The sequence below is a fragment of the Ascaphus truei genome, chromosome 4 (genome assembly GCF_040206685.1).
Source record: "Ascaphus truei isolate aAscTru1 chromosome 4, aAscTru1.hap1, whole genome shotgun sequence".
In the NCBI taxonomy this organism is placed as follows: Eukaryota; Metazoa; Chordata; class Amphibia; order Anura; family Ascaphidae; genus Ascaphus; species Ascaphus truei.
The window spans coordinates 44,173,542-44,201,138 of record NC_134486.1 but is presented as its reverse complement, the minus strand read 5'-3'; the positions used below and the strand labels follow the sequence as shown (position 1 = coordinate 44,201,138).

The 27,597-nt window shown below is 43.0% G+C and overlaps 1 protein-coding gene across 3 annotated transcripts in view; it reads left to right on the top strand.

The window, feature by feature from the left end:
• RPS6KC1 (ribosomal protein S6 kinase C1) overlaps nucleotides 1–27,597 on the top strand; it is a 153,720-nt gene that overhangs the window by 90,387 nt on the left and 35,736 nt on the right. For 2 of the 3 annotated variants that reach the window (XM_075595641.1, XM_075595643.1), the window contains exons 10-13: nucleotides 408–455; nucleotides 1,733–1,865; nucleotides 8,422–9,960; nucleotides 10,232–10,321. In XM_075595641.1, coding sequence (XP_075451756.1) covers nucleotides 408–455; nucleotides 1,733–1,865; nucleotides 8,422–9,960; nucleotides 10,232–10,321 — 1,810 coding nt within the window. Of the gene's footprint in view, nucleotides 1–407; nucleotides 456–1,732; nucleotides 1,866–8,421; nucleotides 9,961–10,231; nucleotides 10,322–26,124; nucleotides 26,431–27,597 lie in introns of all 3 variants that reach the window. The other variant, XR_012800890.1, reaches the window with a different exon arrangement.

The window sequence follows — 27,597 nt, the reverse complement described above, 5'->3', positions numbered from 1 at the left end:
ACTAGTTTGGTTAACTTGTTAAAGCTGTTGGCAATTTGCTTCGAAGCTTATGATGTTACAAGGGAGGGAACTGAAGCTGGGCGGTAATTGGCAGTCTCGAATTGCAAAGCACCGTATTGTAACTGAACATGTCACATGGATTTCAGGAAATAAATCTTATGGTATTGGTATAAAGGTATACAGTAAACATAATTGCTAATTAAAACCATTTGGACACATACAGCCCTGCTTTGGCAATACATTCTCACATAAAGTTGTATTTTATATATATATAGATATAGATAGGTAGGTAGGTATGTAGATAATGTTCTATATCACATATATAGCACTGTGATCCTACGTCAATTAAATAAACATACATTCTTTATTTTGCATGAATTAAATCATTGCTGCAATTACTTTTTTAGGTTCTACTTGTTCTGGATACAAGAACCCAAGAGACCTTTATTTTAAAAGTAAGTGTTTTTTTAGTAAATGTTATTTATAAACATGGGTAACCCCAACATCTGTATGTATTTAACATCACTTAGGCTGTGTAGCGGGCAAATTCCAAATGCTTTTTTTCGTTTGCAAAGTACTAATTTACACATTTAGATTAGTTATTACTAGACAGAACAAAAAGTAATTGTCCTATGTTTGGTGGTAAGTATTTATAAATAACTACGTTTTGGGCATCTGATCTTGTTTTTACATATTCATAAATACAGTTTTCATTAAAAAAAATTAGAATAGTTGCATGCGGTTCCTGTTACTTCCTTTTAAGGTTCAGTGTTAGATTTTTCTTGTTGCTTCTATGTTGCAAATCACAAAGGGCCATTATCAGACCTTCTGTATTGTAAAAAAAAAAAGTGACAGAACTGGTGACATTGAATGATTATCTTGAGTGAATTGCATTGTCAACACGGTCCTTGACTCCAGCCCAGTTAATTGCCAAATGGGATTCTGATATGCAGATGAAAATAAAACATGGAATAGGGATGTTTGGTGCATGACAGTCCTATTTTGGATATCTGCAAATGTGGCAATGATCTGACTTCAGCACAGCTGAGAAGCAGCTGAAAATGACTGGCTTTTGACTGCCACATCAAGATTTTTAATTAATATGCTGTCTTGTCCCAGGCAGTAGCGCTCTTTCAGAGCTCTAAATATTGTAGTCAAATAAATATTAAACAGGTTTTCAATTGGTAACCAATTTACTAGAGTGAGCCTAGTGTCAATGTGTTACAGCATAACATTGATTGTGATTTATTGTTTTATACTTGCATTGTGTAATGCGTGTATATATTTTGAGAAATGTGTGCCAAATATAGGCTTAGTGACTGATGTTTCATTTTTTTGGGGGCTGAAAACAACACCATATGAATTACTGCTTATCCTATTGTGATTAGAGCTTGGGCTTGTTTTGCAATATATGCAAAAACAAAAAAAAAGGTCGCAAAGCAAAGAACACACAAAGTGTCACTCTGATGACTTAGTTTGAGAGTGAAAGTCTTATAAAAACGTTGACCCATGTAATTGATTTTAATGGTCGCTTTGTGCCATCTCCTGTTCTCTGGATACCTGCCAGATGCCATCAGCGGAGCCTCGGGGGATCGAAAGACATGGAGGAGCAGATGAGTGGTTTCTCCAAAGCCCAGAGTAACTTGGATATATTAGTTTGGTTGATAAACATAAAGGACAGCAGGCTCCAAAGGCAACGGAGGGTACAACTGACCTTTCTGTTCTCTGTCAGGGTCTGAGGAAAAGCAGCGAGTACTGCAGGAACAGAAAGACCATCATCCCCCGCTGTGTGCCCAACATGGTGTGTCTGCACAAGTACATCATCTCGGAGGAGTCTGTATTCCTTGTGCTGCAGCATGCAGAAGGTCGGTTAGTATATCAAAGCTGCTTGCAAATACAGCATTTGGCTAGAATTCGTTGTGTCATCTAATTCACCTGTGTGTTTTTGTTTCTCTACATGCCACGTTAACTATTTGTGCAGTCTGCTTTATGTCAGGATATCACATCAGCCTCTTGAATGCTAAAGAAAATGCGTGTGTGTGCGTGTGTGTAGAGATGGTGCCTACAAAATCTGTCAAGATCAATGTGGTGTTGGAGAGAAGTGGGGTTTGAGGTCTCAGAAGCTTCTGTACAAAACAGTATCACAATGACACTTTGAATATTGAGGCCCCTGTCAGCAGTGAAAGGGTTTACAATGTGAAGAAGGCATCCAGTGTAAAGCAGTACAAATAAAAGTTGTCATTGTTTTGCATTCCTGCTGAAAGTGACAGCTGATGAACTCTTGCCTATGCTACAAATGCTTTTTTTACTCTCCTGAAAAACAAAATGTGAAGTGCTGCTGTAGACTATTCCACATGAGTGTAAGGCGCACAAATTCTCCACTGGCCACTTGACAAATGAGACTACTTTGTTAGGTCTCCCCGATCAAGCTGCATTTTTCTGTGAGGCCGAGAGGAATAATACTTGAGGATACTTATAGCAGAATTTCCCCATCCACCTTAAATAATGCAGGAACACAGAGCTGCTGCAAAACCTAGTGCGAAAGAATGGTGATGCTGGTAATGGATAGCTGATAACTTGGTAACATCGTTAGGCACTGTTAGCGATACAGTATGTTTAACACAGGAACTGCTCTGGCAAAAGCTGTAATATAAGCACCATGCCGCTTCAGCAAAAACACCTTTCCTCGGCTTTGTTAGTCTTTGCCAAGTCAACCTGTTAATGTTGAGTTTGCTGCTAAAACAAGAAATACCAAATTCCCGCTAGACTTCATTAGTAGCTCTCTTTTTCAATAAGTGTAGTTTTGTGCCTAACATTTAACATTCAACTGTAGATTGCTTAACACATACAGCCAGTGGCGACACATATGGACTCAAAGCAGAAATACAGTGGAACACACAATGAAAATGCTTCTGAAGTCCCTTCTTCTGCTCACTCCTCCACATGTATAGAACAGGTGGCAAATAAAGTGGAATTTTTCACACCTATATTGCACTGATTCTAACCGCTTATAATTGCTGCATTTTTTCTTAACCTCTTCATGTAGATTGGCTATGCACACATTACTGTTCCTTTTAGCATTTAAGAGGAAGCAATTTGTATCCTCTTCCAACTTGCCATTTGCTGCTTTCATTTAAGTGTTGGAAAGTGAGGCTGCTTCCATATGGCATTGAGCTGGCACACACGCTGCCTCCGTTACCGATGCCTAGCAGAGAAACGGTAAAATCAGGAAATAAAGTCAACTTGAATTACGCCTGTTTGGTTACGTAATGCATCATGTAGTCCCTTTTACCAGGAGTAGCTATACCCAGCTCACTTCATCTGCCTGGACATCACATAACAAACATTAGTGTGCAGCCTCATTGAGTTAGGGGTTCAGCGTGCCTCTGTGTATTTGCAGCACTGTGAGCTAATGCATCTCTTTGTACATTTATTCATGGATAACATTTTGAGCCACACTTCGTATCGTCGTAATCTTGTATAAGAACAGTGCAGGTTTTACACTTGGCAGAGGTAATCCATTTCAATACATAACTCCCTTGCCGTTAGGGAGCACTTGCTTGCACTTTATCTATCTAATATTGTGTTAACTGCCATTAAGAGTCTGTTACTGTGCTACAGTGGTCCATATTAGCAAACTGTTGTCTTATCAGTATTCTCATAACTTGTAGTGTAAGTAATCTCCGCACTTGTTTTGAATGATTTTTTTTTTGGTTTATTCTGGGCACACAGTCCTGTGTCCCTGTGTGTCCTGAAATGTGATAATCAGAACTGAGCACAACATCTCAAATGAGGTCTCACCAGGAAAATGTATTTCTTTGTTTTACATGCTGCACTCCTGGTAACGCACCTCTCTGTGTTACTGTATTTTGACATGTTTGGAACTGGTATTGGGCTTTTTGTCAGAAACACAGGAACTTTTCCTTCTGAAATGATTGTATTCATGGTACAAATATTATGATGTTTTACTGTATGTGTATGAGGTGCCACTTTCCTCTCACTCTATAGAACGAACGCCAGTCACGCCGTTACCATTTTATAGAAAACATGACCACAGACATTGCAGATTATGGGAATAGTTGTCTTTGCCTGCAAACTATACGGGGCGATTGCCTCAAATTAAACATATGGCTTTTTAGAAGCTAAATCCTTTCATCCATCTCAGGAATGTGAATAAGAGGCATTTTTATGTCAAATGATGACTCTTTTTTGTTAGAATGAATACAATATGGCACTCTTCCTTACACATCATCCAGTGTAATGTAATAAAGGGGTACTGTATGTTTCAATAGAGAACTGTATCCTGTGGCACTCAAACTCAGTGACAAAAGTCAAATAGACATTTAAAGTCTTTTTAATGATTCGGACATGCTGTAATACACAACGTTTCGGAGAAATCCCTTCTTCAGGTGTGAGCACGTACAAGTGACAAATCCGAAACGTTGTGCATTATGTCTGCATCATTAATAAAAACTCATACTTTGACTTGTCACAGAGTTTTTGAGTGCCACAGGATACTGTTCTCGAAGTCTATGGAGCGATTTCTGCAGGGATTCTCACCTTCCTGCTGGAACACCAACCACCATTTTTAAAGGAGTGGAGTGTGCCCGCCGTCTTTGGATCCTTTGGATACTGTACAGACATATCTCAGTTTAAGGACACTCACTTTAAGTACACTAGCGAGTAAGGACATATCGCCCAATAGGCAAACGGCAGCTCACGCATGCGCCTGTCAGCACGTCCTGAACAGCAATACCGGCTCCCTACCTGTACCGAAGCTGTGCGCAAGCGGGGAGACTATAGAGCCTGTTACACATGCGTTATTTACATCAGTTATGCACGTATATGACGATTGCAGTACAGTACATGCATCGATAAGTGGGAAAAAAAGTAGAGCTTCACTTTAAGTACATTTTCGCTTTACATACATGCTCCGGTCCCATTGCGTACGCTAATGCGGAGTATGCCTATATGTTGTATACATTATTACTATTATTGTAATTATTATAGTGTTTTCACATTTCACTTCAGCAGCATCTTTTATTGGAATTTTGCATTTAATGTCAGCAGCTTTGCCACCCAATTCTATGGTATACATTATATATACATGGTATATCTTAGATGGGAGCAATTTGTTCAAGTGGAGATTTTTTACCTTCTCCATACATGTGATCCATAAACTCTCATATTAACCATTGACTTTTTTTAAATGACAAATTGCATTCATTTACCATTGAGAATGAATTTAACATTGAGAAGGAGTGGCTGACTGACTCTCTATACAACGACACCGAGTGGGAATCGGGGGACCTGGTTCTATTCCCGGTGTCAGCTGCTTGTCACTTTATCTCCCTGTGCCTCAGGCACCAAAACATAGGTTGTAAGCTCATTTGGGCAGGGACTGCGTCTGTAAAATTCCTATGTCCTGTGTACCGCTTACTATACAGACATACCCCGGTTTAAGGACACTCACTTTAAGTACACTCGCGAGTAAGGATATCACCCAATAGGCAAATGGCAGCTCACGCATGCGCCTATCAGCACGTCCTGAACAGCAATACCGGCTCCCTACCTGTACCAAAGCTGTGCGCAAGCGGGGAGACTATAGAGCCTGTTACAAATGCGTTATTTACATAAGTTATGCACATATATGAGGATTGCTGTACAGTACATGCATCGATAAGTGGGAAAAAGGTAGTGCTTCACTTTAAGTACATTTTCACTTTACATACACGCTCTGTACCCATTGCGTATGTTAATGTGGGGTATGCCTGTACTGTAATTGTGAAGCACTTTTAGTCCCATTCGGAGAAAAGCTATCAGTATTTTCCTTTGGAAAGAGTCCTGATATAAAAGAACTGTAATGTGCCACAGTGTATGAAAAATCTAATCTACAAGAAGTTACGAATGTGTAAAAATCAAGGAAGAATAGTTTTGTCAAACTAAGAAGTGACCGTTAAAAAGTGAAGTGATAACAAGATGCGTAAATACAACACGATTTAGCACAGCAAAGTCATTGAAACAGCACATCCTGGAGTTGTGTAGCACTGTTAGAATATTGTATTTTGTGCTTCATACTTGCTGATAATAAACCTTTTTCTTATTAATGGTTTATGTTTCCACCTGACCCCTATAAAAAGGATTAACTTAACCGAAGGCTCGTTTTTACATAGGGATGGCGTTAAAAGTTCATATGAACGTAACCTGTCCTGAGCTGTCTATCATATTGAAAAAAGGAAGAATCGGCATGTTCACTTGTGTTTCTTCTCTTAAAACCTCCATCTCAATGCTAAAATGAAAAGCTTCTCTTTGAAATTGGGGCCCTAGTAACATAGCTCCGTGTGTTATTGACACGTTAAAATATACAATACTAGGCACACAAAAACAAAGGGGATTTGCATGTAACGCTAACCATCATAAATGTTGCTATCTGGAAGCTTTTTTCCCCATCTATATCTGTGACAGAGACCATTTATTCAAATATATCACCAATAAGAAGATTGGCATTCACTGGTGTTGTATTTGGGATTAATTGCTGCTTGGCAGAAATATAATTGCTTGGTGTGTAATTAATGCCAAAGTATGATTACAGGCACAGGCATATAACGTCATTTTTTTTTTTTTTAAAGATACTGTTAGATTTTTCAGTTCATTGATGTTTTTTCCCCCCTTATTTTTTCAATATGTTATGGTTATTCTGCATTAATGGTAGATATTTTTTAAGTTAATTGCTAAATAAAATAGGAGCACGTGCTTCTTACCATGTATGTCTTAATGGGATGCTAAACCTATGACTTCTGTTTAAAGTAGGCAAAGAATGTGTAAAGCTAAGTCTGTCAACTGAGGGACCATTTCTAGTGAGGTGCATCTGTTCCTGCAAACATTTACATCATCTACTTTTACGGTAGACGTTATTGACTATGTACTTGACACAGTCCCAGATTTGGAAATGTACTGTAATTGTTAATTTCAATTTAGACGAAGTTTGTCACGTTGCCAAAAAGGAATGCTTTAGAAAAGGTAATCGCAACAAAGAAAAAGTGTGGTGTAAGGTCAAACATTGAGTAACGCTGAAAAATGATGTGTGGGAGAAATGGTATGTTACAGTATATTGACTGGGATTCTATATGCATTTATTGAATAATCATTATATTAAAGAACTGTTTGTTTCTTGTCCTATCACAGATATTCTATACGATGTTTTGTATTTTCATACTTGTGTAAAGTACAACTCGTATGGTATAATAGTACTCATGGATCATATAAACTTTTAGTAGGTAAGTTACTGTAGAATGGACATGTTTCATTCATCTGACATTACCTTTTGTTACCTAAGCAAATGGTTGTTAGATGTTACTGTATATTATAATGCTTATCTTCCACTGCTATCTACTGCTAATTGTGGATAGTGCAGGTATAAAGTAAGGTCAATCTATATTTTAATGTATTTGTACATGATTTCATACTTTCAAGATTAGGGGATGTTCATAACCTCAATGCACACAGATCAAAATAGGAAAATGTATTACATTACTATTTAAAATCTTTACAAAATCATGTAACAATATTGGGCAATTAGGTACTAAGTGTACAGTATGTGATCAAATAGTTATCAGTGTAATCAGAACTTGACAGACAATACAGTACAGGGAATTATAATACGATAAGCGCAACAAAGTCTGAGAATAGGAAAGGAAATCCCTGCCCCGGAGAGCTTACAATCGAAGTGGTATGTTGGGAGAGTTACAGAGACAGCAGGTGAGGGAATAAGTGCAGTAGATGGCAGTGCTTGACATAATGGTTGGTATGAGCGACTGTGGGCGTTGACAGTTGCCTCGAGTCCAAGCTAATGAAAAGCTGCTCGTAAGAGGTGTGTTTAAAGGTGTGTTATAAAAGTGAGGAGAGAGGGTGCTTGGCGTATACGGAGTGTGGGGGAGTTCCACAGCTAAGGGTCAGCGAGGGGAAAAGATTTGAGAGAGAAAGAGAGCTGTAGAGGTGAAAGGGGTGAAGAGGAGACCATTATGGGTAAAACACAGGAGATAAGCAGGGCATAATGAGAGATCAAAGTGAAGGCGCAGATGAGTGCAGAGCCTTAAAGGTAAGGAGGAGAAATTTGTTGGTGATCCGAAATTTGAGGGGAAGCCAGGGGAAGGATTTAAGGAGGAGATGAGCAGAGACAGTTCTGGAAGAAAGTTAAATTATTCTAGCAGCCGAACTTTGGATTGATGGCAAAGGAAAAAGTTGTTAGGCAGGGAGGCCTGTTAGCAATAAATTACAATAATCCAGAGAGGAGAGGATAAGCACATGCATTAGAGTTTTAGCAGTAGATTGGCAGGTCATTACAGTGTGAGCTGTGAATTCAGCTATATTTGCATACATGTAAGTCATTTTAACTTAAAGTTTCTTTTTATTTGATTGTAGGTGGGAAATTATGGTCTTGCTTAAGTAAGTTTTTAAGCAGAAGTACTGAAGGAAGCTTTGATGTCCCTGTTTCTAAAATATCCCATTCAGATGAAGACCTTATGAAAAGTCTAGCTCCTTGTTCAAAAAACAGTATTGACTCCAGGGGAAGCAGTGACAGAAACATGCTCACAGCTCAGCCGTTACATAGTAGTCTTACACTAAGTTCGCAAGATGACAGCAGCATCCCCGAAGAAGGAGGAAGAGAGAGCCCTCTTAAATGGGTTGATTCTGCATCAAGTTCAGAAGAGGAATGCACCACAAGCTATTTAACTTTGTGCAATGAATACGGAAAGGAAAAGATTGAGCCTGACACATTGAGCGAAGAACCTTTGGTCAGACTAGCAGGACACGGGGGCAGTGCCAAAGATTTACAAATATTGCAGAAGCCAATTTCCACAGCATATAACCGCTTTAGCTCTCAGCTAGAGACTGAGCACGAGGCGAGCACTATAACAACAGAGATGTCGGACTCATTAAATAAATCGAAGACCAGTTCAATGGAGTTTTTCAGAATAGACAGTAAGGATAGTACTAGTGACTTTCTAAGTACCGATTTTGTAGAAAAGGTGTATAGCTTGAAATCTGAAACTTTAAAGCCGTATTCCCCATTCCCAGATGATGATGTTGATCCCGAGAGTCTTAATATAGATGCTGGCAAACTGAACATCAACACTCATGATGCCATAAGCAGAAGTCCAAATGACTCGGTACCCGTTATATCTTTTAAAGATGCAGCTTGGGATGATGTTAGCAGCATTGATGAAGGAAGACCAGATCTTTTAGTAAACCTGCCCGGTTCGGAGCAAGTGGAAGAAAATGAAGTAAGCCTGAAAAGCATTCACCTAGAATGTGAAGTTATGGAGACTAAGCTGTTTGAAACCCCTGATGTTTTACAGATGAATAACAGTTTGGAGCAATTGAAGGAACTGCAAGAAAATGTAATCTTGGTTAGAGAACAACCTTTTGGTCATGAATTACACAGCATAACACTAAGTCATGTCAAGGTTATAAATACCACGGTATCATCTGCTAATTTTAACAGTTCGGAGGCAGCGTGCTTGTCCAGTACTTTGGAACCTCAGCTTCTTGGATTGGCCTCTTTCTCCATATTAGATTGTTCTGCCAGAGAAGAGACCTCACAAGGTGTCCTTGGACAATTTTCAGACGTTATAGACTGTTGTGCTCCACAAGAGGGAGTGCTGTTGGCCTGTTCTAATTTGCCCGTAGAGGCACCAACAAACGGGTTGCAGCTTGAGATCAATATCGAGGATACCGATGAAAATGGCGATGGAACCCAAGCATTACGGGAAGAGAACGAGATCCATCGAATATTCCAGGAACTTGATGCAAAATTGTCAGAAGCCTCGCACTTTTTTATTCCAGAGAACTGCATTCAGAGATGGGCTGCTGAAATAGTGCTAGCCCTTGATGCTCTTCACCGAGAAGGAATTGTGTGTCACGATTTGAACCCAAACAACATCTTATTGAATGATAGAGGTCAGGAACTTTTGCAAATGCATTTCTTTTTATTCGCTGTTGCTTCCAATTAACTGAGTAGGCGTTTTATCTTGTAATTAGTATCTTCATTTCCTGTCTCGAGCTTCATTATCAGTGCTGCAAATTCACCCACTGTAATAGCTTCTAGTACTTAATGATGCCATTATTCTTAATGATACTGTTTTTAGCTGGAAAAGGAGTAATTACAGTTCACTTGTACAGAAAATGGAAGGGAAAAATGTTTTGATTTCTCCTGTCGTTTTGTTTTTAGGACACATCCAGCTAACGCATTTTAGCAGGTGGAGTGAGGTTGCAGATTCCTGTGACAGCGACGCCATACAGAGAATGTACTGTGCCCCAGGTTAGATCAATCACCTCAAATATTTCACTTGAAAAGTAGATTAACAGCTTTCATTTCCTCTTGCCGCTCATGTAACATACTTTTTTTTTTTTGGACGTGTTAATGCCTGGCCTGATATTCCAAGTAATTCATGTTCTGTCATTTCATGGTAGATATGGCTCTTAATTGAAACCTTGTTGAATGGTAAATAGTCTTTTGTGCAGTGCTAAATGCCATTGAGTAGTTACAAAGTGTAGAACTTCTTGCTGTTTGTAGTCCTGACTGTTGGTATGCTCATCACATTTCTTTCCTTTCCATCTTGAAAGGAGTTAAGCAAACTTCTGGACGGATGTGAACCATGTTTGTAAAGTATAAATGGAACAGAAGAAAAGGGAGTGTATACAGGCATACCCCGCTTTAAGGACACTCACTTTAAGTACACTCGCGAGTAAGTACATATCGCCCAATAGGCAAACGGCAGCTCACGCATGCGCCTATCAGCACGTCCTGAACAGCAATACCGGCTCCCTACCTGTACCGAAACTGTGCGCAAGCGGGGAGACTATAGAGCCCGTTACACATGCGTTATTTACATCAGTTATGCACGTATATGATGATTGCAGTACAGTACATGCATCGATAAGTGGGGAAAAGGTAGTGCTTCACTTTAAGTACATTTTCGTTTACATACATGCTCCGGTCCCATTGCGTACGTTAATGCGGGGTATGCCTGTATGTATCTGTGTGTAAGGAGATATACGGGGTGTCCATAAATTATTCTCTCCGTTATAAGCCTTATTAAATTCATTATTATAGAAGCTATCTTAAAACTGTCTGCGGTAATTAATAACACAAACGTTGGTTCACAAGAGGTTGAAACGTAGCTTTCATCACGCAAGATATACTTCTTAAAATTTGGAACTAAATCATCTATCGCTTTGATGTTCTGCGTGCTACTAACGGGGCTCCCGTGGAAGTTGACTGAATTTTGGCTTAATAAAGTATTGACTCAATTGTGGTAGTCTACTTCATTAAAACAAAAATGTCTTAAGTTGTGTTATTAATGGCCGAAAACCATTTTAAGATAGCTCCTAAAATAACGAATTTATTAAGGCTTATAATAGGGTGAATAATTTATGGACACACACATATATAAATAGATCTATATATATATATATATATATATATATATATATATATATATATATATATTATTTCTCAAACCGTTGTATGCGTGTCTGTTTGTCCTGTGTCTCCCTGTGTCTAGGGGCATTCATATTGGACCTTTGGCCCGTCACTCCGCCTCAGGCCAATGAGATGGCTCCCTTGGCCCGCCCGCCCCCGCACACCTCTCATTGGCCTGAGGCGGAGTGACGGGCCAAAGGTCCAACACAGACACACACAGACACACACAGACACACACAGACACACACAGACACACACAGACACACACAGACACACACAGACACACACAGACACACACAGACACACACAGACACACAGACACACAGACACACACACACACACACACACACACACACACACACACACACAGACACACACACACACACACACACACAGACACACAGACACACAGACAGACACGCACACACGCACACACAGACACACAGACACACACGCGCGCGCACACGCACACGCACACAGACACACAGACACACGCACACATACATACACATAGACATACATAGACATACATAGACATACACACACACACCTCCCGCCCAGGTAAGTAACTAAACCGCCGCCTCCCCTCTCAAAGCAAAACCCCTGTGCCTCCCACTGCCTCAAACCCCTGTGCCTCCCCTCCCAGCGCAAAACCCCTGTGCCTCCCGCTGCCTCAAACCCCTGTGCCTCCCCTCCCAGCGCAAAACCCCTGTGCCTCCCGCTGCCTAAACCCCTGTGTCTCCCCTCCCAGCGCACACCTCTGCCGCCGGGGCCTCCAACCCCTGCGCGAAACCCCAGTGCCTCCCCTCCCAGCGCAAAACCCCAGTGCCTCCCCTCCCAGCGCAAAACCCCTGTGCCTCCCCTCCCAGCGCAAAACAAAACCCCTGTGCCTCCCCTCCCAGCGCAAAACTCCTGCGCCTCCCCTCCCAGCGCAAAACCCCTGTGCCTCCCCTCCCAGCGCAAAACCCCTGTGCCTCCCGCTGCCTCCAACCCCTGCGCCTCCGCCCCTCCTTCCCGCATTGCCTCCAAGCTCACACCCCGGCCGCTAGAGTCAGTGGGGGAGCGGCCGCACGGGAGCGAGCGCCCGGGACACAGCAGGGGAGCGGACAGCCGGCCGGGGGAGCGGCCACAACACGCTGCCTCCCGCCTCAGATCCGCGTGGGAGCGGGCGGACGGGTCAGGGAGCGGCCGGACGCGTGCACGCGCCCCCGTCTGCAGACGACAACAACAAACGGAAGGATACGGGGGGGGGGGGGGGAAAGACGACCGGCAGACATTGGGGGAAGGGGGAGCAAGCGGCCACATGATACATTAATTGTCACTTACCTCCACCCCCCCTCCACCTCCTGTCACCTCCCCTCTTCACCTCTCCCCTCTTCACCTCTCCCCCTTCACCTCCCCCCACCCCCCTTCCCCTCCCCCCACCCCCTTCCCCTCCCCCCTCCCCTCTCCCCCTCTTCACCTCCCCTCCGCCCCCCCTTCACCTCCCCTCACCGCCCCCCCTTCACCTCCCCTCACCCCCCCTTCACCTCCCCTCACCCCCCCTTTACCTCCCCTCACCCCCCCTTTACCTCCCCTCACCTCCCCTCACCCCCCCTTCACCACTTTTCGGCTGCCCTCCCGCCTCTGCCTTTCGCCCACCCGCCCTTCTGCCTTTCACCCGCCCACCGCTCACACCCCTGCGCCACACAGCCGCCGCACGCACTGAACAGACACCTGCCACACTCGACACACACCCGCCGCCTCTCACCCACCCCACACACTCGACACACACCTGCCGCCTCCTGCCCCTACGCAACAACATCACTGACCAGCTGTCGCCCGCACTTGCCACACACCCGCCGCCTCACACCCTAGCAGGACCCCGACCCACAGCCAGCGCTCACTAACCACGCGCCACCCGTATTGAACACCCACCCGCCGGCTCACACCCCTAGCAGGACACACGCCTCACATTTTTACATCACTTATGTCACCAAAATATACATTGTACTGTGGTGTGTTTACAATAAACCATTTTTATACAATTGTATTGTATGTCTTTATTTATATAGCGCCATTAATGTACATAGCGCTTCACAGTAGTAATACATGGGGTAATCAAATAAACAACAGATAATATAAATAACAGATCATGGGAATAAGTGCTTTAGACATAAAAGTAACATTAAGGAAGAGGAGTCCCTGCCCCGAGGAGCTTACAGTCTAATTGGTAGGTAGGGAGAACATACAGAGACAGTAGGAGGGAGTTCTGGTAAGTGCGTCTGCAGGGGGCCAAGCTTATGTATCGTGTTCAGAATATCCACAGTGCTATTCATATGCTTCTTTAAGCAAGTGTGTCTTAAGGTGGGTCTTAAAGGTGGATATAGAGGGTGCAAGTCGGGTACTGAGGGGAAGGGCATTCCAGAGGTGTGGGGCAGTCAGTGAAAAAGGTTTAAGGCGGGAGAGGGCTTTAGATACAAAGGGTAAAAAGAAGACATCCTTTAGAAGAACGCAAGAGTCTGGATGGTGCATAATGAGAAATTAGGCTAGAGATGTAAGGAGGGGCAGAAGAGTGTAAAGCTTTAAAAGTGAGGAGAAGAATGGAGTGTGAGATGCGGGATTTGATCGGAAGCCAGGAGAGGGATTTCATGAGGGGAGATGCTGAGACAGATCTAGGAAAGAGTAGAGTGATTCTGGCATCAGCATTTAGGATAGATTTTAGGGGAGACAGGTGAGAGGCAGGAAGGCCAGACAGCAGGAGGTTACAGTAATCAAGACTGGAGAGAATGAGGGCCTGAGTCAGAGTTTTAGCAGTCGAGCAACAGAGGAAAGGGCATATCTTAGTTATATTGCGGAGGAAAAAGCGACAAGTTTTAGAAATGTTTTGAATGTGAGGGGCGAATGTGAGAGAGGAGTAGAGTGTGACCCCTAGGCAGCGTGCTTGGGCTACTGGGTGAATGATGGTAGTTCCAACAGTGATGTGGAAGGAGGTAGTAGGGCCAGGTTTGGGAGGAAGTATGAGGAGCTCTGTTTTAGCCATGTTGAGTTTAAGGCGACGGAGGGCCATCCAGGATGATATAGCAGAGAGACATTCAGAAACTTTGGTTTGTACAGCAGGTGTAAGGTCAGGTGTTGAAAAGTATATTTGTGTGTCGTCAGCATAGAGGTGATAATTAAACCCAAAAGATGTTATTAGGTCACCTTGAGAGAGTGTGTACAGAGAAAAGAGAAGAGGTCCCAGGACAGAGCCCTGGGGTACCCCCACAGAGAGATCGATAGAGGAGGAGGAGGTGTTAGCAAAAGAGACACTGAAAGTACGATGGGAGAGGTAGGATGAGATCCAGGATAGAGCTTTGTTCCGAATACCAAGAGTATGGAGAATGTGAAGGAGAAGAGGGTGGTCCACGGTGTCAAATGCTGCAGAAAGGTCGAGTAATATGAGCAGAGTGTAATGACCTCTATCTTTGGCAGCATGGAGGTCATCAGTTATTTTAGTGAGGGCTGTTTCCGTGGAGTGAGCAGTGCGGAAGCCAGATTGTAGAGGGCCTAGGAGAGAATAGGTGTTGAGAAAATGGAGCAAGCGAGAGAATACAAGTCGTTCAAGGAGTTTAGAGGCAAAAGGCAGGAGGGAGACAGGTCGATAGTTAGAAAGACAGGTAGGTTCAAGCTTGCTGTTTTTGAGTAATGGCATGACTGTTGCATGTTTGAAGGAGGATGGAAAGGTTCCAGAGCAGAGGGAGTAGTTAAAATGTGTGTGAGCGTAGGGATTATAGTAGGAGCAAGAGGTTTTAGGAGATGGGAGGGAATGGGGTCAAGAGGGCAAGTGGTCGAGGGAGAAGAGGCGATCAAGAGCGACACATCCTCTGAGACAGTGGAAACAGAGTCAAGGAAGGCAGGAGGAGAGTTAGGAAGAAGTGTAGGATGGGAGGATGAAACAGAGGGGATGTTCTGCCGTATGGATTCCACCTTTTCCTTAAAATAGTCAGCAAAGTCCTGAGCGGAGATGGAGGAAGGAGAGGCAGCTGAGTTTGGTTTGAGTAGAGTATCAAAGACAGAGAACAGTCGGCGTGGGTTAGACTTATGCATGTTGATTAGTGAAGAAAAGTAGGCTTGTTTAGCTTGCGAGAGGGCAGAGTTGAAACAGGATAGCATAAATTTGCAGTGAAGAAAGTCTGCGAGAGTCTTCCTCCAGAGGCGTTCGGAGGAACGCAGCATGCGCGTGTGGGAATTTAGCCAGGGTCTAGGGTTAGAAGGGCGAGTGCGGCAGAGAGAAAGCGGGGCATGTAGATCAAGAGAGGAGGACAAGGCAGAGTTGTAGTTCCTGACCAGGTTGTCAGGGTCTGTAGCAGAGCTGAGAGAGGAGAGGGAGGAGTGTAAAGTGGACTCAAAGTCAGGTAAGTGAATAGAGCGCAGGTTTCTGCAGAAGCGGGGGGTAGATGGAGGTGGAGAAGGGGAGAAGCGAGATAGAGAGAATGAGATGAGGTGATGGTCAGAGAGAGGAAAAGGGGAAATGGAGAAATCAGAGAGAGAGAAGTTTTTAGTGAAAACCAGGTCTAAGTAGTGGCCATCCTTGTGGGTGCTGGCTGCAGTCCACTGTTGAAGGCCAAAAGAAGAGATTAGAGAAAGAAAGCGGGAAGTCCAAGGGAGAGAGGGGTCATCAATGTGGAAATTGAAGTCCCCAAGGAGAAGAACAGGGGAGTCTGAGGAGAGAAAGAAAGAGAGCCATGATTCAAAGTGAGAGAGAAAGGCAGAAGGGGGATGAGTAGAGGTAAGTGGGCGATAGATGACCGCCACATGGACAGGGAGAGGAGAGAAGATCTGGACAGGATGAGCCTCAAAGGAGGGAAAAGCAAGAGAGGGGGGGAATAGGAAGGGTTCGGTAACGGCAGAGAGAGGAGAGCAGGAGCCCCACGCCTCCACCCCTGCCATCATGGCGCGAAGTGTGGGAGAAGGAAAGGCCACCATAAGAGAGGGCAGCTTCCAGAGCAGAGTCAGTCTGAGTGTGCCAGGTCTCAGTTATAGCAAAGAGAAGCAGGGAGTGAGAGAGAAAGAAGTCATGCACAGAGAGGAACTTGCTAGAAAGGGAGCGAGCATTCCAAAGGGCACAGGAGAAAGGGAGAGAGGAGGGAGGGTGACGGGATGGGTATGAGGTTGGAGGGGTTAACACCAGAAGAAGTAGAAGTTGCATGTGAGAGGCGAGGACGAGAGCAAGTAGAAATAAAACAGGGACCAGGATTGGGAGAGATATCCCCAGAAGCAAGGAGGAGAAGCATGGAATGAAAGAGAATGTGTGCGGATGATTTGTAGTGGTGTGTTTTAGTGCAGAGGGTATAGCTGTGTGGTGACAGAGGGCGCAGGTAAGAAAGGAGTTCATGTGAACTGAGAAGTGGGGAAGAAAGGAGAGATGGAGATATATGAATAGAGTTAGAGACATAAGGAGACTGGTGGAAGGAAGTGCATAATTTGAAAATGAGTGAGGTTACAGCAAACACAAAAAATAAAGGTAGCATCACAGCAATAGTTAATTGTTGAGATGTGCAGTCTGGGATAGATGATATCCTCCTTTCCAACGTAGATCAAAAGCAGGAATCAGAAGTAGTAGGTGTTGTCCACTTTTCCACTTCTTTTTGAACTTCCTTTTTAAACTTAATAAATTCTTGAAACATATCTGCTTGGAAGCATGGCTGCAGGCCAATACAACATCGTATTACATTTTCTTCCATCTTTCTTTTCAACATTATTATCCAACCTTTCCAACAAATACTCAACCTATTGTTCCACCATTTATCTTAATATATAAAATCGAAAGGTTGGTACTAGCTGCGGTGAATCTGATTGGTCCTCAGCCTCTGGCCAATCAGTTTGGTGGGTCTGACGTCACCCAACTGCCACTCTGTTCCCCCTCGGCCACACACACACACACACATACACACACACACACACACACTCTCTCTCTCTCTGTCCTCTCCCCCCCCCATCACACTCACCTCCCTCCCCGGCGCTCACTCACCTCCCTTCCCTCAACTCCTTCCCCGGCGCACAGTCACCTCCCTCCCCGGCGCTCAGTCACCTCCCTCCCCGGCGCTCAGTCACCTCCCTCCCCGGCGCTCAGTCACCTCCTTCCCCGGCGCTCACTACCCCCCCCCCCCACGGCGCTCACTTCCCTCCCCCCCCTGGCGCTCACTTTCCTCCCTCCCTGACGCTCACTTCCCTCCCTCCCCGGCGCTCACTTCTCTCCCTCCCCGGCGGGGGGGACAAGCAGTGGGCAGGCAGCCTGCAGCTGCCTCGCGGCGCCGAGTGCCTAAGATGGCGGCGCCCAGAAGGAGCGGTGACATATCTGTGTGTGTGTGTGTGTGTGTGTGACACTGTGTGTGTCACTGTGTGTCACTGTGTGTGTGTGTCACTGTGTGTGTGTGTGTCACTGTGTGTGTGTGTGTCACTGTGTGTGTGTGTGTCACTGTGTGTGTGTGTGTGTGTGTGTGTGTGTGTGTTTGACACTGTGTGTGTGTGACACTGTGTGTGTGTGTCAGACACTGTAGGGTGGGGACCGGAGCTGCGCATGGGGGGGGGAGGAGCCGAGAGGAGTGGGAAGCGGAGAAACATACAGGGGGAGTGGAGAGGAGGGACCCGGAATATTTTAAGCTACCCCCCCCTCCTGTCCACTGTCCCCCCCCACTGTCCACTGTCCCCCCCTCCTGTCCACTGTCCCCCCCCTCCTCTCCACTGTCCCCCCCCCCTCCTGTCCACTGTCCCCCCCTCTGTCCATTGTGTCCCCCCCTCCTGTCCACTGTGTCCCCCCCCCCCTGTCCACTGTTACCCCCACCCCCTCCTAGCGGGAAATTTAACTCACGGGCAACGCCGGGTCTCTCAGCTAGTAAATAATACTACCTATTACGCATTTACATCCCGGGCAACGCCGGGTATATCAGCTTGTGTGTGTGTGTGTGTGTGTGTGTGTATACATATACATACATGCAATATGTTTATATAATATAATATTTTGTGTGTATGTCTGTACAGGTATATGAGGAGACTCATCACACAACATAAAATTATACTTTATAAAAGTTATGGGGAATAATCCCTAACCACTCACAACCTAGTGATTCTCTTAAAAACATACAACAACTTTTATAAAATATCCTTTAATGTTGCGCGATGAGGTCTCATCTGTTTCATTTCTACATAAAACACCTGATGGGAAGAAATTAACAGTCGACAGGAGAGACGTACTACAGTTACCTTTCTATTCAGTGTTTTAAATCCAGGCACTCCATGTGAGTGCATTCTGTACCCCCCTCTCTCCAGCCCCCCTTCCCCCTGTACTCAGAGTCCTATTTTTGCCTAAACGTACTTCACCATTTATTTTACATTTTTATCTCCTCTTTCCCTTCATTGTGGTTGCGCTGTTGTTTTTCTTTTTGGCATACAAAAGAAAACGCTGTAGGCAGAACTGCTCCTCGGACATGATTGAACCTTTCAATAGCGTGGAATTCAAATGACGTATCCTCAAATTGAATGCAATTGACATATTCAGATTCAGCAAGGTACTGCACCGACACACTTTATTCGAGCAAATACCCAGTATGTACCTGGCAGATACCTGGAATGCGCCGCTCCTCACCTCAGACAAGCCCCGTTGCGTTTGCCTTCCCAGCCTGGGTTCATGCCTGGCTGACGGGCGGCTGATCTGTTAAATGATAATGATTAGGATTTAATAGGCTGCAATGCTTCGCGTGTCTACCAGATGGCATAAATTCATGAATTGTAATGCAGTATATATATATATATACTGTGCAGTATTGCAGCCAGCGGGAATAAAATGCTTCAATCCCTGCCTGGAAAATAACCCAATGCACTCGGGCAGAAAACAGTCACAAACCTCAATACACCCGGGTATACCCGAATTCGTGGGACTAGCCGAGCTCGAATAAAGTGTGTCGCCAGTGTACAATATTCACTCTACAACAGTTGCACGATAAACTGGAACAGAGCGTTACATTTTATCAATACTTCCAACTACTACACCATGTCTTGACTAACCATACAATACAAAACATGTTTTCTGAGAGATCCATCCAATTTCTAATATACAATATTTAGTGAGGACCCCAGTAACATTGAATCCGTGATTTTATAACAAGCCGGCTTGTCTTTTTGCTGGAGGTAGAACTTGTGTACTAAATGGCAGGAATAGCGGAGAACTATGGAGAACAACTATCTCTGCTTCACTAATAGAGATTGGGTACAAAACATTTTATAGACCGCTTACCTCTGTTGAAGTTAAATATGCGTGGAGAGAAGGTAGAGCACTGCTGAAAAAAGTAGTGCTGGAGGCGGAGTAGTGAAAATTAAAAATGCTTTAATAGAGATGCATGGTAGCAAAAGCTACATAAAAAGGGTCCTCTAATGCGCGAAATGCATTAGAGGACCCTTTTTATGTAGCTTTTGCTACCATGCATCTCTATTAAAGCATTTTTAATTTTCACTACTCCGCCTCCAGCCCTACTTTTTTCAGCAGTGCTCTACCTTCTCTCCACGCATATTTGATCTACACAACGGATGGATGCAAGCGTATATGGAGCATAAGGGGTCTATCATGTGAGTCATTTATCTGTATTTCTTACATTGTGACTGTGACTATAGGGTATTTGCATGGCTCCAGCCTTTGGTTCAGGACACCATCCCTCTCTATAGTGAATGCACTGGGAGTCCTTTTATATAGGGGCTGTTTTGTGATTTCATTTTGAGGGTGGTTATATGCTTTCTGTCCATATCAGGCTTTATTTGGTGAGCTATATACCCTGTCACATATATACATTTTTTCATTGATTTGACTCAACCCTTGACTCCTGGGCTATATTGCCTTCATTGCACTATTCTGGGAATTAGAAGCACCATACAGAGATTCATTTCTCATCCTTTGCCTCTGTTGAAGTTAGCCAGACAGATGTCTGCTGGAAAATGTGCAGACAAAGAGCAGATGATTTACATTTATGGTGGAGTTACCCCAAAATAAATTCCCAGACAGAGATGCCCCTTTTCACCCTGAAAATGAACTTCTTGGACTTTGGTTAATTGAGGCAGGGAATACTATATTCACGAAAACTTTGATTAAACATCTACTGTTAACTGCCAAAAATAAATTGGCCAAAACATGGAAAGACCATCTCCCTCGAATATGGAGATATGGCAAGAATGGGTTAATTTAATTAGGATAATGGAGAAACTAACTTACTCCCTCAAATATCAACTCCTTAATTTAATACTTGTACCCCTTCTGATGAGTATGAGGGAGGGGTGTAGGGGCAACCGGGGTTGACCAGCTGATCTTGAGCATACCTGGCTCCTTCACATATGTATGATGGGAAACATCAAGGTCTTATACAGTTGTGTGAAAAAGAAAGTACACCCTCTTTGAATTCTATGATTTTACATATCAGGACTTAATAACAAGCACCTGTTCCTTAGCAGGTCTTAAAATTAGGTAAATACAACCTCAGATGAACAACAACACGACATATTATACCATGTCATGATTTATTTAACACAAATAAAGCCAATGGAGAAGCTATGTGTGAAAAACTAAGTAGACCCTTACTGCTTCCATAGGAATTAAGATGCGAAGTAGCAGACGTGCTGCTAATCAAATGCCTTGATTAATTGATCATCAGCAAGTGTGACCACCTCTATAAAAGCCAAGGAGGAAAGACATCAGCAATGATCTTAGAGAAGCAATTGTTGCTGCCCATCAATCTGGGAAGGGTTATAAGGCCATTTCCAAACAATTTAAAGTCCATCATTCTACAGTGAAAAAGATTATTCAAAAGTGGAAAACATTCAAGACAGTTGACAGCGTCCCAGCAAATTCACCCCAACATCAGACCGTGCAATGTTCAGAGAAATTGCGAAAAACCCAGGAGTTACCTCGGACTCTACAGGCCTCAGTTAGCATGTTAAAGTTCATGACAGTACAATTAGAAAGAGACTGAACAAGTATGGTTTGTTTGGAAGGTTTGCCAGGAGAAAGCCTCTTCTCTCTAAAAAGAACATGGCAGCACGGCTTAGGTTTGCAAAGTTGCATCTGAACAAACCACAAGACTTCTGGAACAATGTCCTTTGGACAGACGAGACCAAAGTGGAGATGTTTGGCCATAATACACAGCACCACGTTTGGCGAAAACCAAACACAGTATATCAGCACAAACACCTCATACCAACTGTCAAGCACGGTGGTGGAGGGGTGATGATTTGGGCTTGTTTTGCAGCCACAGGACCTGGGAACCTTGCAGTCATTGTGTCGACCATGAACTCCTCTGTATACCAAAGTATTCTAGAGTCAAATGTGAGTCCATCTGTCCGACAGCTAAAGCTTGGCCGAAATTGGGTCATGCAACAGGACAATGATCCCAAGCACACCAGCAAATCTACAACAGAATGGCTGAAAAAGAAAAGAATCAAGGTGTTGCAATGGCCCAGTCAAAGTTCAGATTGCAACCCGATTGAAATGCTGTGGCTGGACCTTAAGAGAGCTGTGCATAAACAAATGCCCACAAACCTCAATGAACTGAAGCAACGTTGTAAAGAAGAGTGGGCCAAAATTCCTTCACAACAATGTGAAAGACTGGTAAAGTCATACAGAGAACGATTACTTCAAGTTATTGCTGCTAAAGGTGGAACTACAAGCTATTGAATCATAAGGTGTACTTAGTTTTTCACACACGGCTTCTCTATTTTGGCTTTATTTTTGTTAAATAAATCACGACACGGTGTAATATGCCATGTATTGTTCATCTGAGGTTGTATTTACCTAATTTTAAGACCTGCTAAGGAACAGATGATTGTTATTATGTCCTGATATGTAAAACCATAGAATTCAAAGTGGGTGTACTTTCTTTTTCACACAACTGTAGATGGTTGAGAGGGGAATAGGTAGGTGGAAAAAGAAATTGATATTGATTTGCTAATTGTACTCCTATACAATATAACTACTTACACCAAACTCTCTCGGACTTCAATTGCTTTGATTACTTCTTGTTGTTATTGTATGCCCGAGTTTATTGGTTTTATTTTGAGTTTTGTTTCTAGTGGCCTTTATTGTGTTAATTATTGATAACATTGATATAATTAATGCGGTAACATATGGGTACCGCCGTATTCGAAATGCATATTTAGTCTTGTAATTTCTGGTAACACAACTAAATTTGCAATCAAATTTGAATACAAAAATAAATGGAAAAATATTGGGATATTTTGCACTGTACGTAATGTGAACAGGAAAATGTGTACATAAATAGTTTGAACATTAACAACGGAGAAAAGAATCCCTATAGTGAGCGCTCGGCCTCTACTAATAAATAATATCATATTTTAATAATAGAATCATAATCAAAAGAGAAAAAAACATAAGAAATATATTTTCGTTAAAACCTAAAAGACGGAAAGAAGCAAAAAAGTGACACACTGTTGATGCTCATTTGCATATCATTACCCAGAATCCCTGGCTGCAGTGGAAGCATTGTATGCTAAGAGATAATGGGGAAATGCAGGGTTGCACACCTGTCTGGGACATGTGAATGTGCTCACAAGTGCCATTTGTATTTGCTGTAATTATATGAATGCAGTAGTTTGATATTTGGGACAATATTAAGAAAATAAGTAATTTTGTTTTCATATTTACGATATCATATCTTGGTCACATGATATGGACTGCACCAATGTAAAAGCTGAACTTGTGCTGAAAAAAACAATATATAGTTTTCATAGGTATGTATGAAGCTGATCACAGGAATCATACTTAAACCAATGTATACCAAAAGCTAACAAATGTGTGTCACAATGCAGGTGGCAAACACCCGTGGCACCAAAGGGGTTGAAGGAACAGTTTCTCCACCTTTTTTACACCACTAGTTTCATCTCTGGGCACTCCCCGGTTCCCGAGATACTTAACTGTGAAGTTACGGGTTTAAATCTCCCTCAGCAGAAACAAAATGGCTGCCAAGTCTCAGGCCAACAGGAAGCTGCAATATCATCGCTGGGGCTTCCTATTAAGTGGCCATTGATATTGCTTTTAAAAAACTGGGAGTAATACCGGTAAATTCACCAGTACAAGTATCTTGGGAACTGGGAGGACCCTCTGGTTTCAATTCTGTGTTTAAAAATAAATAAATATTGAAGTTGGTTAGGTGTATTGCTCCTTTAAGGCCACTCCCTAAGAACCCAGAACAGGTGTATCATTATGTTTAGTTTTACTATTCAACATGTCTAAGCTTTCATTTTTTTTGTTTTTGTTTTTTTTGTAGTGAAACTGCCAACCATGCCAGCATCATATTTGGCCATATCTCTTTGCATGTATGGTGCTGGGTCATGTGCATAATTTAACTAATTACAGCTGAGACTAACAAAATAGACAGTGTATTTCTATGTGAATGCAATCAAGTGGCCCTTTGTCCTATGTTCACAGCATTGAATCTTGTATGAGGAAACATTGAACAAAACGCTCAAAAATGTATCATGGAGCAAAAAATATTCCATGCAGAAGACCTGTTCATAATTCATTGATTTGCATTAGTGACACTGAATTCAAATTATTTGAATCTCTCTCTGATTATTCCAGAATTTTGGAAGATAAAACAGTGTAATTGCTATACTGCTTCCAATTCTTTTCACTATTCAAAACTGAATAACTGGGACATCCGCCAGTACTGTCCGTTGTGGGAAGTGCACTTTCTCACATGCACCATACAGAGACTTATGAAATATGTTATCTCTTAATATATGTAGTGCAGGGGTGCTCAATGCCAGTCCTCGAGACCCTCTCACAGGTCCGTTTTTCAGGATATCCCTGCTTCAGCACAGTTGGATCAATCAGTCCCTGCTTCAGCACAGGGGGCTCAATCAGAGGCTCAGACTTTGACTGAGCCTCTGATTGAGCCCCCTGTGCTGAATAGGGTTGCCAAGTGTCTGGTTTTGAATCCGGACAGACCAGTATTTTGCCGATCTGTCCAGTAAAAAATGAGAGGTAATACCGGACATGTATGTTCCCTCTCTGGACATGCGAGCAGCGGGAGTGTGAAGGGTAAAGGGAGACCAAAAAGCGCACCAGCACAAACGGAGCAGGAAGAAACCAGGACAAAAAAATTATTAAAAGGGCACTTTAATGTGGCAAAAGACCCATCCAATGCATTTCGAACGTCGCAGCGTTCTTTTTCAAGGATAAAACACAATGTGATAACATCCATTATATACCCTCTTACCTGTGGGCCATTTCGCGCCAAAAATCAGAACCTGATGACGTCATAACAGAGCGACTCAGTGCCGATCTAAGGGCAAAAGGAAGTACCAAAGGCAGTGTGGCCATTTTGGATGTGGGCAAACATAGGAACACAATAACAAAGCTTTATTGACCATTCCAGCAGAACAAAATACATTGCTGCTAACTGGACAAGCATATTTAAACGAAATAAAGCTATATTAAACTAAACTAATGCTTAATAAAGGGTACTATTATATCAAGGAAAAACATGAACAAGGTGGATTAAAAAACTAGCTGTGTTGCAACTAAGTTATATACAAAAAAAAAAAAAAAAGTTAAAAATAAAAACCTCTAGACATGATTAAAAAAATGTGCAAGAAAAGTAAATTTAAAGACATATTACACATACATACTGCATAACACAGATTGTGTACCTAAATCATAGGAACCAGGGAAATACAACCATTATAAAATATGAAGTATTATCCACAAGATACATCAAAGAACAATTTAAGCTTACATATTAGCATGATAAGGCATAGGTTCAAAGGTTATAATGATAAGAATATAATGTCCAATATAATGACAATTGTCTTATTTAATCTGTATTACCAACTAATTACACCATAATACGTCTATCACAAAAATGTTTACAAAAAATGTGTTAGTTGCCAGTCAATGTTCAAGCCCATAGGGAAGCGCGTTTGGAGAGTGAAGATCCAATACGCCTCCCTACGGTCCAGAAGGTTGATATGATCACCTCCTCTAGATTTAGAAATAACTGATTCAATCCCCAAAAAGGAAAAATGATTAATTCCTCCCTGACCACATTCAGTGAAATGTTTTGAGACTGGATGATTAGTGTCTCTCAATTTTATGAGCCTTAAATGCTCTAACATCCTGACCTTAAGGGCTCTAGTCGTCCTCCCCACATACCTCTTGCCACAACCACATGTTATTAGATAAATCACAAATTGACTTTTACAATTTATAAAACTGTTAATTTTAAATTCCTTATTTGGTAATATATTCACACCATGTGGCGGTGGCAAGGCAAACTGGAAAAAACTTTTGGCAGGCTTCATGTGTTTACATGCACTACAAGAGCCACATTTGAAGGAACCCCTAGTGATAAAAGTTTTTTTGAGACCAGAAGATTTGAGTTCACTTGGTGAAACATGAGATCCAATTGTTCTCGCTCTACGATATACAAAAGTAGGACCAGAATCCACATATTTTTTAAGGACAGGGTCCATGGATAAGACATTCCAATGTTTTGAAATTATAGAGTTTACTTTTCCACTTTGTTTACTAAATTGTGAAATAAAAAGAGGACATTTGTTTTTTAATTCTGTCAGTCCATGTGAGTCCTGTTTAATACCAATTGTCTTAACATTGTTAGCAAGGCGAGAATCTCCAATTGGATGTGTGGGCAACAATGATGCTCTGTTTGTGAAGGGTGGCTGGGGGCAGCGTGCCCACTCCTATATCTGATTCAGAAGAAGGCTGCAGCGTCTGGTAACCAGGGCAACGGGCGGCATCATCCCCTCCTCCTCCCAGCCAAGGAGAAGACTAACCAATGGGGTGGCTCAAACGTCATTAAGGAGCATGCACAGCTCCCCCATTTGCATGCTGGGAAATGTAGTTTTCTCCCAGCTTTGCATGTGAGAGAGGAGAGAAGAAACCCACTCTGTCCCTGCCGCCACAGGTAAGATACCAGGAGGGGGAGAGGATGAAAAAGGAGGAGGGTGGTGGTGAGGAAGGAGGAGGAGGGTTGTGGTGAGGGAGGAGGAGGAGGGTGGTGGTGAGGGAGGAGGAGGAGGGTGGTGGTGAGGAAGGAGGAGGGTGGTGGTGAGGGAAAAGGAGGGTGGTGGTGAGGAAGGAAGAGGGTGGTGGTGAGGGGTGAGGATGAAGGGGGTGGGAGGGAGTATGAGGGTATTGCAACAATCTTGGAAGTTGTGGGAGAGAAGCATTAAGATCAGTATAGCTCGCCATGTATGACTGCAGGTATGTTATTTATAAATTATCTGACCGTTACGTCTTTTTTTCTAAATGTCACTCCACGTATGCACCAATTTGCTCCATTTCATATTTTATTTCGTAAAAAAATGCTGGGTGGGCCCTCCATCCCCAAACCTCTCCCAGAATTTTTAATGAAATAGAATATGAAATGGTGCAAATTGGTGCATACGTGGTGTGACATTTACAGAAAATTACGTAACGGTCTGAGAATTGATGAATAACACCTCCCCACCGACTTTTCCAGCGCGCCACATTTTTCACCATTGTGTCCAGTATTTTTTGAGAAGCCACCTGGCAACCCTAGTGCTGAAGCTGAGATATCCTTAAAACCTGACCTGTTGGGGGGCGGGGGGAGGGGGTGTCTTGAGGACCCCTGGTGTAGAGTAACAGCAGGCATAACAAATATTGTAAGAGCTTTAGTAAACATGTTTTCTTGAAGCGTGGATCTCTGAAGTACAGGCTCTGAGCATCACAGCCTTCTCTCGACCACTCTAGCGCTGTTGTTACTATTGACAGAAGCTCTGTGTTTCTGTAAGTTGTAAGGAAACTGTGTTCCAGCACCTAATGTTGTTGTTCAGCAAGAAATGTCATATAGCGATTATGAAACTACATTAGGAATAGGGCTGGAACACTGGGAGAACATAAATGCCTTTTTTTTCAACCACATTTCTTCTTCCTTCCTATTATTATTATTTATTTTTTTTAAAGATTATTTATTGGAATATACATAGCAAAAGAAGGGATCGGGTAGAGCCACTTGGATGCCCCTAGGAAAAGGGGACTGTGTGGGAAAAAAAAGGGAATACTGGGGACTAAAAGCAAATATCCTAGTCCGGGAAAAGCATACTGTAAC